A 14,680-nucleotide genomic window follows, 5' to 3' on the forward strand; every position below is an offset into this window, starting at 1 on the left:
CTTGTACGTACGCCAACTTTCTCATCTATGAGATGTCTGGCCAGCTCAATCTGCTGAGGAACGCCCCTGATGGTGAATATCCGCAGGTTGGGGTCCGTGTTGGGAGGGGGGTTCCGCTGAAGCTCCACGTGTGCTCCTGACTGCTGGTTTATGCTTTTGATGTTCTCACCCCCTGTGGGCAGGAGGACACAGAAGAATAAGTGGCTACAGTTCTCTCCTCCAGAGGAGGAATGGCTATTTCCTGCACACCAGTGCTCGTCCTAAGAGTAGACAAGTACCTTCCATCTCTACTTTAAAACGGCACTTGTAAACACTAGAGCTGTCTCATTTGTGAAGCCAGACTTGTGAAGCAAAGCTGAGGCGCAACGACACCACGTGGCACCAGCTGGTCTCCATCTCAGTGTCCTATGCACTGAGAAACGGCCCAGAAACCAGGTCTGGGCCTTGGCCCACAGATTTGCACACAATGAGCTCAGCTCTGGAGAAGGCACTCCATCCTTCTCAGCCTGAGAATGGTGACCTGATGGCCCCTCCATGGCACAATGCGGGCCTTCGGCCCCGGTGTGGGCCACCACATTGCTGTCTCCCGCCCTCCACAGGTCAAACAGACGGCCACAGGCCCCAACAATACCCAGAGCCCACTCAGGCCTTTAATATCCCATCCTGTCTCTTCTCAAGTCTCTGCTTCCTCCGTGGGTGGGGGACAGGTCTAGACAGAGCGTCAGCCCGAGAATGGAGGTCACAGAGGCCTGGGTGGAGCGGGGCTGATGAAAATGTAGTTGGACTCTTTGAAAAACCTGTGAGAGTCCCAGTCTCTTAATGAAATTTGCGTAACAAAAGCTCCACCAGTGTAACAATGGTTTGATTCTTCTCTTCAAATTTCACAGAACTTACAGATCAGCTCTGCTCAATTGGGGTGGCGGAGCCAGAATTCAAGGAAAACTTCGAGCACAGAGTTTTGCAGAACTGGAAAAAGACGATGCGTATAAAATCTGATGCAGGGTACCAGGGAGCCCCAGAGGGTCAAAGCGAAGACTGAAGGCCAGTCTCTGTGTCACCCCTCCCCACCCAGAGTCGAAACAAGCTGCAGTGACATTTCTCGATTCATTGTAACACGTCCACAATCCTTCAAACTCCCAACCTGCCCTCCACCGGCCCTGCTGGAAAGCCACGTCTGAACAAAAGCATCGAGGAGTAGGTAAGTAAGGGACACCAACAGCAGGCACGGCTCATCTCATCCAGAAAGCATGACAGGATTCTAGGAGGGTCAGGATGCCAAGATGGAGCCTGGGTCCGGCCATTCTTCCTGAAGGCAGTGTGAGCGGCCCTTACACCGCAGTAAGGAAACCAGGAGACCGTCGGCATTCAAGAAAGCTTGGTTCAAATGTTAGTCTGGGGAGGATGTTAGCTTGGTTTAGGGTAGTTTTAAATTTAAAAGCAAATTACAAAAAAGAAAAGCCCAGCAGACCAAAGTGTTGTATGCATGGCTTTCTTAAAGATCTGCTGCAGTTTAAGGGAGGTGTCCCCATGTTTTCGACCTTGAGCAAACACGTGGGCTCAGGGGCAGCACCAACCAAGGCAAGAGAGTCGCAGAAAGTCTTAAGCAGCTTCACTTTGCTTCCAGGTACGTGCAAGCCCCTCCCAGCCCCACAACTACCGACCTTTCCTCAGGTCATGAATTTTACCTCCTCTGTATCATGAAAAGTAAGCGGCTTCGCTCCTAGGCAAGAGTGTCCTTAGGGAGTGCCAAAGAGCTAAGAACAGGCGGAGACCTGCCCACCGCACAGCCAGCACGTGAAGGGACCCCCACCCCACCCTCTGCCCAGACCACTCGGTCCCGGAGACAAAAGCACAGAAGGGCGTGCGTGTCTGGAACGCAGAAGCCCACGGGCCCAGACCGGCTCCCCTCCATCAGGCACTTGGGCCAGCAGCCCCAGACTCCTCCCTGAGGCCTCAGGCCCATGCTAATAACAAGGCGAGGAGGCACCGCAAAGCTGCACGGGGCCGGAAGGAGTTAATTTCAGTTCATCTTCCTTTAAGATGAGGTCGCCAGCTTGGCACATGGTGGCCGTCTACAGGCTCATTCAGCAGCCTGCTCCATTCTTCCACCTGACGGGGGGCAGAAGCGACCCACCAGTGGCCCCCGGCTGGATGTGAAATCGTAAAGCAATTAATCAAACCTGCTAAAAGGCTTGGCTGACAAGAGCAGGGCTGGCCACACTATCTGTCACTATTGCTGTATTTATCATGGAAATCCAGCAGGGGCCCAGGGAGGTGCAGCGTCTGTCCAAGGGCTGCAGGGCCTGCCTGCGTGTGGCTCCCCTCACCCCGCGCCTTTCCCAAGAAACAGGAAGACCCCATACCCAGCCCCTGGGGCGGGGAGTTACAGAAAGACCCCTGCTCCTGCCTAAACGAAACGTAGCCTGGCTTCCCAAGGCTGCTACTGGAGCACCAGGACGCAGCATCGGTTACTGCTACGGTCTGCTGTCTGTCCCTCTGGGGATCGCTCGGGAGGACGTTGTGGAGGACAAACTATGAGCGACTGTCCTGTGAGCCCCGAGGTTTCACTGACTAGGAGGAACCGTCACAGTGACGACAGCAAGGCTGTGCCAGGTCTAGAGAAGACACTTCCCGTGAAAACCTCGTTGACAAAACGGTTCTCAAAAAGCACAGAAAAACCTAGATCTGATTCCTGAACCCCAGGCATCAGCTGGATTTAACCTCACGGCAGCAGGCCCGCTGATGGTCTGGGCAGCACGTGTGACTTATCACAGCATTTGGGCAGCCAACAATGTCCATTAAACACCTCCCAGCACGTACACCCTGCCAGAAAATTAAAACAGACCTAGGTCGTTCCTACCACCTCTGAGAGGTTAACCACCCAAGAGACAACACAGATACAGGAGATAAACGTGTTAAAAGAGCATAGAACGCACACCGTCCAGGAGTGGGACCCAGTGCCGATTCTGGGAGGTGAATGAGGGGGACAGGAGGGATTCCAGCCCTGTGCCAGCTCGTGAGGACGCGCCACGGCAGCCTCAGCTTTCTGCTGGTGAAGACGTTCCCAAGTCAGGTTCCACGGGACGTTAGCACCCCTCCAATAGCTAAGAGATGTCTGGTGACCACAGCAACTGGGGAAACTCTAGGGAGAAAACTGTATGTATTTCTTCCGTATGTTGCCAAACACATACAAAGGGAATAAATAGGCAAATACAAAACCCAATGCTGGTCACGAGCTTCCCGCCAGGTCAAGGGCTTTGCTTAGAGAGCAGAGAAGCCGGGCCCACTGCTCCGGGAGCCCCAGGCCTGCTCTCAGCAGCCTTCCTTGGTCAAGGCCAGCCCAGGGGAGCCAGCAACAACGGCCTAGAAACCGGCCTGTTCTCTCCCTGGCTCCTCGCTGAAGGACAGGAAGGAGCCACGTCAGCCAGTAATGAGGGTTTCTACCTAACGTCCTCTAAAATGCCTAGAAACAACTAACAGATCAATTTTTATTTCCCTCCACAGGGTGCCTGATACTCATGGTAAATACGTTGAAAAGATAAAAACCACTTTCACACGCTGTGTCAACAGAGAACAAATACCCAAATCCAGTAAGGAAAAAAGTGACGCGCTCGCTTGAGGAAATTATCTTAACGGTTCCTCTAAGCTCCCCGGAGGTGAGTTAATCACCAATCCGTCGATCGACAGACATTCAGAGGCCGCTCTGAAATGTTTCAGGGTGCCTCTTCAACAACCTGAGCTGCTTCCATAGGCAGCGGGTCTTCCTGACCATCTGTTTACACGCTGTAATGAAGTAATGGCTTTGCCCCATTCATGAGAAGGCCCATGCAGAGGACGGTTCCTGCAGAAGGCAGCTGATGCCTCGGACCTGGCCCCTCAGTCAAGTGCAGCAAACAGAAGGAACTTTGTGCTTCAGAGGTATTGGACGTGGCCTGTCTGCTCTCAGGTCAAACACCCGGAAGGGGAACGCCGACCTCCAGCAACCGCCTCTTACCTTTGCCTATGACGAGGCCGCACTTATCTGCCGGCACTGTGTAGGTTATCTCCTGGATGCCACCAGGGGTTCCCACGCTCCAGTCCCCGCGGCCACGGCCTCTTCCTCTGGCTACCGCCAGGCCTCCGAAGCCATCTCTTTCCTGGGAAGGAAGCAAAGCTCAGGTGACATTTCTGTCACTGCCACCAGCACTATTTTTCATCTCCCGGGAGGAGGTTAAGTGACAGGATGTAATCAACGCCACACATTAGAACCTGAGCACCTTCCCACATTTCAGATTCTGAAGTGGTCTTTACAAGTAGAATTAACACAAATCACAGGCGCATTCAAGAAGATGTGTGCGGATAAATCATGTGGTTACATAAACAGCACAAACACACACAACTAAAACAGGCAGTCAGATATAAATTCCTAAGTCTGAAGCCCAATGCCCTTATCCCTAGAGTTTTAATTACTGGGCCTTAATCTACAGGCATCAGGAGCTGGTTTTCTTCTCAATGCTGGGCCTACCAGAAAACCAGATATTAGATGCTGAAGAGCTACGAGCTTTTGAAAGTGACACATGAGTAGCAAGGATGACTTCTGACCCTCCCCCGACAAAGTTGCTACAGAGAACAATTCAGACACCGCTCTAAGAGTCAGAATACCCTGCAGTTCACCAGCAAAAAGAATAAAAGGGTTTTAAAGAAAAACTGGTTGTCTCGCTCCCCAAGACAGGGAGGAACAAGCCAGGCCCATCCGCCCATGGTCCGGGGCTGGAGAAGTCTCCCGACTTATTCTCAGTTTCCCCACCAGAGAGTGAAACCCACATCCAACACCTAAGTGAGGAAAACTCCTTTCACTCGAGGGCGACACACCTCATTCCAGCCTTTGTCCTTAGAGTCACTTTGGAGCAGCAACATTTAAAATCTTGGAAAGGTTGAGGGCGAACCCGGCCAAGCTGAGAGCCCCTTCACGGAAGGGAGAAGCTGGGCAGGCGCCCGGCACAGCCCGCTCCCGTCGATGAAGGGTGAACTGAATGTCTACCCAGAACCGAAACCAGCAGAAAGCCGAGCTCACTGGAGTGCTTTCTGCTGCACTCTGCTTTCATGAGCGACAAACGACAAGTAAACAAGGTGATTTCAGGGATTTATGTCAGAACACAAACACGTGGCCAACTTTCTGGGTACGCCACAGATTCTCAAAGACAAGCTGTCCCCTCATCATCTCACAGCCTTTGCAGTCCTGGGATCATCAGTTCTTACTACTAAAAAGGATGTCAGAGATGAATTAGTGACACTTCTCTGAACTTGTCTCATCCTAAGAACTGCCTGGCGCTGTGGGTGAGATCCAAGCCACCCTCTTGGATACTCTGATTCAGGAGATCTGGGGCAGGTGGTGGGGTCTATAAACCTGTAACCTCAGCAGGTGCCCCCAGATGACTTAGGGGATCACGTGGGGTGCATCACCTGGTACAAACCCCTTGGTTTGCTGCTGAAAAAACTACGCCAAGAGGAGTTCAAAGGCTCGCTGAAGGTCACACGAAAAATGGCAGAGCTGGGATGGTGATTTCTAATCTCTGGCTTCTTTCTTCAGCTCCTATTATTCTCAGACTTTTCCTCCAAACCTGGGGGACATGATGTGCCAACCTGCCGCTAGCTACAGTAGTTCTTCAGAGCAATTTACAACAGGGGCAGGTGTATCCTAACAGCATCACACAAGCCCGCTCACATTTCAGAGAAAGACGTGCATGGAATCAAGTGCATGAAGACAGCGTTAGGATTTTGGTAGATCATGAAGTGCCTTCTAAAGCCGAGATTAGACTTCACCTGTAGTTGTATACTAGGTACACTGAACTGTTTGAAACCTGGCAATCTGCACTGTTACATCCCCCAGTTTAAATAGTCAGGAACTTTGTAAAAAAAAAATCTAGATTCTGAGACAATAAAGGCAGAAGAATAATAAGCTAGCAGGAAAACAAAAACAAAAATGAAAGCGGGAAAGAGGCAGATGTAGAGAAGCCCATGGCTATAATCCTGGAGGGAGGTAACTGACAAGAGTACTGGTTTCCAAAACCGTGACTTGAGAGGGGGTGACTGCTCCAGGGTGCTGCCCCGAGAGCCCCAGGTGGCACTTGCTGCTTCTGCCGGTGAGATATTGAAGCTCCAGAGAGCCAGACCCACCTGGGCTGTAAGAATAAGCTCGTTGATGACATGTGCTGCATGCTGGCATCGCTCTGGGGGGCCCATGACCTGTGCAGCTCTCTCTGGACTAATACCATCATCTGTGGAACAAGGGGAGAGATGGGATTAGGAAAAGCCCAACTTCAGAAGGAAACAAACGTCAATCTGATTTGCAATCAAGGTTCCTACCAGTGCCAAAGGGGTAATAAGAACATCACCATATCAGGGAATCTTTTGGATAGGGAAGCGTGTACGGCTACATCTTTCTGCATGATCCATGTCAATACTCATTTCTTATGCAATTACAGCCATTTAAAAAAGATATCACTATAGAAACTAAATTAAACTTAAAAAAAAAAGTGCCACAGAAAACAGAGTTGAACGACAGCAGTATTTTCCCAGAAGTAGCCCATCGTGATGTCTTCCCGTCTTCAGAGAAATGAGGGAAATAAAGACACTGTAGACGGTTTTGCTCATAAAGGTAAATGTATAAAATTTAAAGAACGGTCCTTGATTTTACGATGTTTTTAAATGGTTTTAAGCTATCTTTAATTTTATGAAATCAAAATAACAGTTATTCTTTTTTATTTAAGTCTTTACTTGGCAAAATTAAAAACTGGAAATGCTATGTTGATTCCCCCCAATTTTACTAGTCCAAGGAAAAAAAGAAAAAAAGACTGGACACCCCTGGGCTAGAGTGTCCTGGCACAAGAAGGGTGACCCGGCCAGCAAATCCACAGAAAGAAATGAGGGACCAGAGGACAAACCTAAATTGGAAATTTGGTAACAGAATGGTGCAACAGAGAGAGAGGGTGAGGGAGAGCAAAGAACACACAGTGGGCTAATGACAAAGTCCTTGTTTTGCGAGGTGTTCCTTAATTCTTCATAATGCTGAGGACTTTTGAGAACCATCAAAACCTACCTGGTTTGAACTGAATTCTCACACCGGCATCATTCTGGATCTTTTTGATCATTTCCCCATTTCTTCCTATTACAATCCCAACTGCAAACCTAGGCACAGACACCTAAGCACAGAGAAACAAAACATCAGAGTTTTTCTGCAAACCTGGTGTGTGTGTGTGTGTGTGTGTGCGCGCGCGCGCGCGTGTGCATACAATGATTTTTATCACAGTGCATTTCTGGAAATGATACAATAAAGCATTTTTTTTTCCTCTTAGGAAAAATACTGTGGTTGATGACTGCATTCCTGTCCATTAAATGCATCCAATAGGTCTGATCAAAAATAGTTATAAAGATGAAGTAAAGTAAGAATAAACCTCATAGATGAAAGATTTAAAAAAAATTTTGAGATTAACAATTTATCTTCTAAATTCTATGAAATAAACATAAATGTACCATACACGCTGATTATACTATGGTCCTATAAAATGTTTTTCTTTTCCTTCACTCTTTTACTGTAGTAAAATATATATAACATAGTATTCATCATTTTAACCATTTGTAAATACACACTTCAGTGGCATTAAACACACTCACAGTGTTGCGTAACCACCACAGATGTCTACAGCCCAAAGCTTTTCATCATCCCCAATAAGAACTCCTGTGAAACCACAGTGCTTCCTTCCCCAGCCCCTGCTAACCTCTACGTGACTTTCCGTCTCTCTGCGTTTGCCTGTTCTAGGTGCCTCATGTAAGTGGAATCATCACAATGTTCATCCTTCTGTACCTGGCTTATCGTACCAAGCGTAACGTGTGCAAGGTCCACCCACGCTGTAGCGGACATCAAGGATATCTTTCGATCCCATCCCACCTCATCAGTAAAACAGGCTTAGGATTTTGGTAGTATCACAACATAGATCACCACGAAAACCCGGACTTCGGTCTTCACCTGGGCAGTGGGGTACGCTCTGAAGCACAGCCCCGGGGCAGGGGGAACGGCCCCATCCCCCGAAGTGCATGCAGCTGGCGCCCCACTCCCTCCTCACACCCACCCCGGGAAGCAAGTGCACTCGGAGGGTTCTGCAGGTGAGGCAAGAGTTAAGTAACTTGCTCGAGGTTAAAGAGCTAACGGAAGCGTGCCCTACAGCCTTAAACCTACCTGCTAACCTGTAACTCAAGCTTACCTCTATACTGCCTCCTCCCATCCGGGAGCTGAAATCACCGCGTACACCTCGAAAATCAGCTTGGTCTTTTTCTCGGATGATCTCTAACACCATTTCTCTTGCTTGCTGCATAAACACAGATAAAAGGTATTGAGGAAAACAAAATCCTGAAAACAGACACGACACCAGATGAAAGACCAAACCCTCTTCAATTGGGCTTAAAGCCTCAGGAGGTGCTCAGCGGTGGGAGAACTCACTATGTTATCATTGTTACATGGGACACGGGCAGGCTGCTACTGAGTACATCATGTACATCACATCTTAAATGACGTTTTCTTTACACTGTCCAAAATGTCCACACAGATAAGGGTTCACCGTCTTCTAAGCCGCAGCTGGGTCAGCACATTGGTGCTGGGTCAGAACTTGACGGTGGTCGCTCCACCGTATTTCTGACGTGCCATTCCTTTCTAGTGGGCGAGGGTGGGGTCTGAGAACTCTGACAGTGGGCAGTTCCCATGGGAAGGAAGACATTGACAACGCATCCCATGGCAGAGAAGCTCCAGGGAGGAAAAGGGAAAAGGCCAGCCTGGGAGCCCGAAAATACCTTCTGGCACTCAGAGCTCGAACATCTCACCAACTGGCAAGACCATCCCTCACACCTGACTGTCTCTAAGGTGCACTCAGTGTCCTCACCCCCAAGAATGCACTTGAGTCACTCCATCCCTCCCATGCCAGCACTGGCCCCGCAGGAGCCGTGCTAAGGAGCAACCGTGCACAACTCAAGGTCATGTGAGAACTGAAACTGAGTCCCAGTTCTGGAAAAATCAAACCAAACGAAAGCAAGAAAACCCAAAACACAGCATCTCGTGACATCTGGAGAAATCGGAACATGGACTGACTGTAATATGATGTTATGGGATTACCGTTACTTTCTTAGGCCTGGTTTTATAGAAGCAAGTTTTATTCTTAGGAGATACATACTGCAGGATCTGGAGGTAGAAAGTCACAGTATCTGACATTTACTTACAAATGGTAAAGCAAAAAATAAAACATAAACACACAAACAAAACGGTAAGCAGGTTGAGGGTATTCAGATGTTTGCTACACTATCTTTTCAACTCTTCTATATATTTGAAGTTTTTCAAAATAAAAAGTTGGGAAGAGGGAAAAAAAAAAAAGAAACCCAAAGAACAATATACCCTAAATACAGCAGACAGCTTCTTCATAATAAAAAATATGGAATACACAGTTTTAAAATAAAAAAAATACTGAAAACCTTTCTTTATAATAATTTTCCTGCAAATTCATGAAACATCCATGAAATAAGCTCTTTGCCCAGGTATTTTTTCTACAAAAGATAAAGCCAAATGTTCCACTGGAGCAGGCAAGAGTGGAGGGCTTCTGGGAGGCAGGCTTTCTGGGTCCAGCCGGCTCTCCCCTCCGTGCAAAGAGCTCTACGACGCACAGCACAGGAGTCCCAGGCTGGACTGCATGAGCCGAGTGAGCAAGATTAGGTGCAGTCTGTTTTTTTATTAACGCCCACCTGTTCACATCTAAAGGGGACCTGACGGGGCAGCAGATAGTGAAGGGCTGCATTGCTGACGGGAACCCAAGCAAAGCAGCCATTGTTATCACCGGCCCTCAAACCTGTTTTAAAATCATTACTTTACATATAGAAACCCCGATCAAAAAAAACTACCAGTGATATCATTTGAGTTCAGCTGAATGACAGCTTAAGAACTATGGGAATTCTTTTGCCAGAGACTGGTAACCTCTGCTGGATCAAAGCCCCACAGCCCCTGCAGAGGGACAGCTGTCGCTGCCGGGCTGGCTCACCAAGGTGTGTCGCTCTGGAGCTACTCTAAATGCAGCGAAGGTCAGGCAGGCTGCAGCGGGCAGAAAAAAGAGCGTTCGTGTCTCACGGGGACGGACACACGCCCAAACCCACAGCGCACACACATTCCTGCTAATAGCCCAGGTGCTGGAAGATGGAGCACCTGGGTGATTCAGACCTAAGCCCCTGCTTTCAGCACCTGCGGCTGTCCTCTAGGGCACACACGATGCTTGCTACGAGGGCACACACGTGCCTTGTCACCTTCGGTCACCTCCCACCTCAGCCAGGGATCTTGTAAAAACGGGTTGAGAGAAGAAACAAATAAAAGCCAGAGGGAGCCTGCATCTGAGCTGCCCGCAGCTCAACATCGAAACCTGCATCCGATCGGAGCTGTGCCAGCCAGTGAAACCTTCTGCGTTTATGGACAAGTTCCGTACACGGGCTGCCCTGACGGCAGCCACCATCCACACGTGGCTCTGAGCACTCTGAGTGCCGAAACAGGGCCGGTATAAATGAGGAACTCACTTTTTATTTAATCTGAACAAATTCCAACAGCCACGTGGCCAGCAGCTCTGGTACTGGGCAGCACAGCCCCGTTCTTTGCATCACCAAACTTGGTTTGGGAAAACAGCTCAAGGAACATCCAGTTCTGTAACTTCTCTCATGGCATGAAAGCTCTGCAAGTACTACCAAGTGATACTGCCACACCCAGGACCTGCCTGATCCATGGTTTCTCTCCTACCTGTACTTTAAATGGGTCTCCAGTGATGCGAAGAGGCTTGTCTGCTCCCGTGGGCAATGGGCCGTCCTGGATCATGACCATCTTCACACCCGTCCGCTCCTGTGAGGGTACACACACCGGTACAGCCCTCACTGTCAGGAAGAGGCACGCAGGACGGCACAAGCTGCACGGGTCGGGTCGTGTCCGCAGTAAGACATGCCCCACTACCAAAGGCACTGCTCTCTGATCCGGCCCGTGAGGCTGGCCTCCGAGAATGCTGATGTACACGCCGTGCCTGAGGGCATCCCAGCCTGACAGAGAAAACCGTTTCCCAAAACTCTCCTCCCTTTCCGGTCCCTGGAATATCTAAGTATGAATGAGCTACTGCTACAAAATACTAAGCACTGAGCTTGACAGTCTATGTAACGTCACGTGGTCAGAGCTCACGCACAGCAGTGGGAGGGAAGAGCCACCACTTCCCGACCTCACAGAGGAGAGCTCTGAGTAAGCTCCTGAAGGCTCCAGAGCCGATGAGCGCGGCACCGAAATTTGGATTCCGGGATTCCAAAGTCTGAACTCTTAGGAGTCCACAGTAGAATGCCTTCCACATCCGAGGACTGGGCTGTACGAGAGCACACAGGCAGGCCGCAACTTTGAAAGCCCAGAGCTCGGAAAGAAGAGTTTGCTCCGACTAAATCTGGCAGCAAAACCAACCTGAACTCCCGTGAGCGAACTTCCAGCCCACCTCTCGTGGAGTGTGATGTTAGGTTTAGCCATGGAAACCTGCACTTGGTTACAGGATGCGGCCCCAAAACGTGCTGGGGGTATTAAATTCAACAACACGTTTGGCCCGTGTCTCACGCGAGGGAGTCTGGAGCTCAGAGCAGCAAATGTGCACGGAGCCTTTACTCAGCGGTGGGCTCTGCACTAAGGGTCTCATGTAAATCAAAATAACGGGTATTATTTCAGCTCGTTACAACAGCAAGGCCGGCACCTCCCTGCTCTTATAGACGAGGACCCTGAGCCTTAGAAAAGTACATGAACATAACTCTGATCTCACAACTAATGAGCAAGAGTGCTCCTGGCTGAGGGCCCCTGGCTCTGGACACAGGATTTTTATCTGCGAGTCCTAACAGGGCTTCATCGCCACAGTGGATGCTGCCAGTTCACGGGGACCCCAGGCCTTGGCATCACAGCTGGCATCAAGCCTGGCCACAGAAAATGTTCAGAACCGCAGAGGCACTCGGGCAGAGGTTTCGAGGCGAGCTCTGCACCGTGGTGCACAGCCAGCCCAGCTCGGACAGAACCTCCCAACCCGGGAAGACGGAGGAGGCGGAGGGCTGTCGAGCGCTGCTCTGCCAAGGGTCACGCACCTGCAACTGCTTTATTGTCTCCCCTCCCTTGCCGATGACCAGCCCCACTTTAGACGCAGGGATGAGGATCTCCTGGATCGTGCTGTTGCCGTCTATGTCATTATGAAAGCCAGGTCCATTCCGACAGCGGTCCACAATCTGTCCCAGGAGCCGTTTGGCTTGTCTTTGGGAGGGAAAAGAACCACAAGAGAGCCAGCATTAAATGAACGCTCTAGGCACCCAGGAAGGGGAGACAGCACCGGGGGAACACGCGAAGGAGTCAAGGCAGCCCTCCATCCAGCTCCAGCTCCTGCCCTCACAACCCAGGAGGTCTCTGCCATCCGCCACGCTACTGGACTGGAATTTAAAAGCAACGCACACCACAACAGCCACGTTCCAACACAGCCCCTCCATGTCTGCCCTCTGCTTGCACTTGTGTCTCGCGTGCACACCACAGACACGCCTGTCTCCGATTCAAATGTCAGCTGCTCTGGTGGCAGTTGTCTACCTTTGACCCCTCTGCATCTCTTGCTGCTCCCCGATCCAGTATAACCCCTCTCACAGAGCATACGCTCAACAGATATTTGTTAAATAAGGGCAGGAGAGAAAGCAATGAGAAAGACGGGAAGAGAGAAAGCAAGGGTTAGTAATCATCATTTGAATTCTCAAACTCCAAATTTCTTCTCCATGACCGACCAGACTGCTCCATGACTTCTAAGCTATGGCTACAAATCACCAGTATGATTTCAAGGGGTGGGAAAAACAGGAGGCAGGGCCCTGGTGCAGCTGCACAGTCATATACACCTGCTTTGTGCTTTTCATGTCAGATTGTCAAGAGGCTGCATTTCACATGGGGTTTTATGCTGATTTACCTGGAGACTGGGGAGGGAAATGGCAATGCTGAAATAGAACCACCCAGCCTACCAAGGTCATCTGTTGGGCCAATTTCCTTTTCTGCACCAGAATTTCCCCTGGCTGTTATTTGCAGTATTTATTCTTTGAGTCACCACGTACAATCTATTTTGTGGTTCTTTTAATGGGGAAAAATTCAGCTACTCAACAGGCTGGCTGTGCTGCGCACTGAAGAAAAACTGTTTCCTCCTGAAGTTGTAATCCCATTGCCTCCACTGCTTGGGTAGAAGAGGAAGCAGGAATGTTTAGAAGAGCAGGAAGAAAGAAGCGAATGGCAGGAAATAGATGTTGCCTTCTGCAGTCTTGAGCCTTTGTGTATCTTCTCAGTTACGGCAGCTTTTTAATATTTTGCTTGTGTACCAGATTAACCTGTGTTGGAAGAAAAGTGTCTTGACTCCAGCAAAAGCATCCTGCTTGCCCTATAATGCACACCCGCCAGTGATATTTATTCTGGTTCACTGCTTGCAATGTTACAGCAGAACAAGAAAATTTAAACTCATCTAGACTCCCTGAGAAATGGAAACAATAAAACAGCCCTACCTACTGAGCCAGACATAATCTCAGCACCCCTGTCCCCAAATGCTACGCTACTCGGTAGACTGAAAGAGGAAGGAGAGCAGACTCTAAGTTAGTACCTCCCCTTTCCCCAGGGGCTTCTTGGATTTACGAGGCCTGCATCTGGTACAAGGCTCCAAGCATGCGTGTACCAGGAGAGCAATGCTCGTCTTAAGGCTGCAGTAAGGGCCCCAAAAGTCCAAACACCCTCTGGCCGGTCCATATGGCCCTCTGAGTGGAGCGATGGCCACAAAGAGTAGACTCATTTGGTTCACAAACATCAGAAGGGCAACGGGATGAGCCCCAGGCAAAAGACCTGATGCCAGGATTCTCAATGCTTCACAAAGTGAGAGGCTTACTGATCCAGACCTGCTCAGGTAAAGGAGATATTAACACGGAAGAAGCGAGTTAATGAGAGCATTCAGACAGGGTGAAAGTACACTCTCGAGGACCTGGTTTATGAAGCAGATGTTATGACAGCTGTGAGAAATTCTGTGGGGTTTGAAAAAAAGGTGATACCTTATGTGTTTAAGGTAACAGAACAACTCCCCTGGCGTGGCAACCTCCCAGATCCTTCTCTAAGGGAGCACCTGCTTTCGTGGCCAGATTGCCGCACAGATGGACAGTGCTCAGTAACGGTTCTGCCCTTCCACTTCTCCCCATCTGGGGAAGGAGGAAGAAGAGTGAAAGGAAAAAGTAAATAAAATAAACTTACTCAATACTTTCTGGGGTTCCGGTAAGTACACAGGGCCTCTCTGGAATCCCAGAACTCTCTATAAGAAGAATCAAGAAGATGAGGTGTGTTGGTGGGCATCAGGCAACCGTGCACCTTCGCCTCTGTGTACAGACTGTCTCTCTGGGCTGGTTCCTACACCAGCCCCACAGAAGGCCCGGCTCCCAGAAAAAGACAGCTTGCTTCCACTTGTGGAGAGAATATCAAGCTGGTAGCTCCACCCAAGATTCTCCAAATGAAAACAAGGCCTGAACGGGAAGCTGGGAGGACGCAGCAGAGGTCTCTGAGTTGGTCCTGATTACCAGCCTCAGCTTCACATCTGACCCGCTTGTGCGCTAGTAAGTGCCAGAGTCA

The 14,680-nt window shown here is 49.7% G+C and overlaps 1 protein-coding gene across 3 annotated transcripts in view; it reads right to left on the reverse strand.

The window, feature by feature from the left end:
- Positions 1–14,680, reverse strand: part of FUBP3 (far upstream element binding protein 3) — a 48,933-nt gene that overhangs the window by 7,615 nt on the left and 26,638 nt on the right. For all 3 annotated transcript variants that reach the window (XM_081236735.1, XM_081236734.1, XM_081236736.1), the window contains 8 exons: positions 14,309–14,366; positions 12,148–12,310; positions 10,796–10,894; positions 8,241–8,345; positions 7,079–7,181; positions 6,157–6,257; positions 3,995–4,136; positions 12–172 (listed from right to left, as the gene is read on the reverse strand). In XM_081236735.1, the coding sequence (XP_081092861.1) occupies positions 12–172; positions 3,995–4,136; positions 6,157–6,257; positions 7,079–7,181; positions 8,241–8,345; positions 10,796–10,894; positions 12,148–12,310; positions 14,309–14,366 (932 nt within the window). The remainder of the gene's footprint in view (positions 1–11; positions 173–3,994; positions 4,137–6,156; positions 6,258–7,078; positions 7,182–8,240; positions 8,346–10,795; positions 10,895–12,147; positions 12,311–14,308; positions 14,367–14,680) is intronic.

The sequence above is a fragment of the Mesoplodon bidens genome, assembly GCF_964165515.1.
Source record: "Mesoplodon bidens genome assembly, chromosome: 6".
NCBI lineage: Eukaryota > Metazoa > Chordata > Mammalia > Artiodactyla > Ziphiidae > Mesoplodon > Mesoplodon bidens.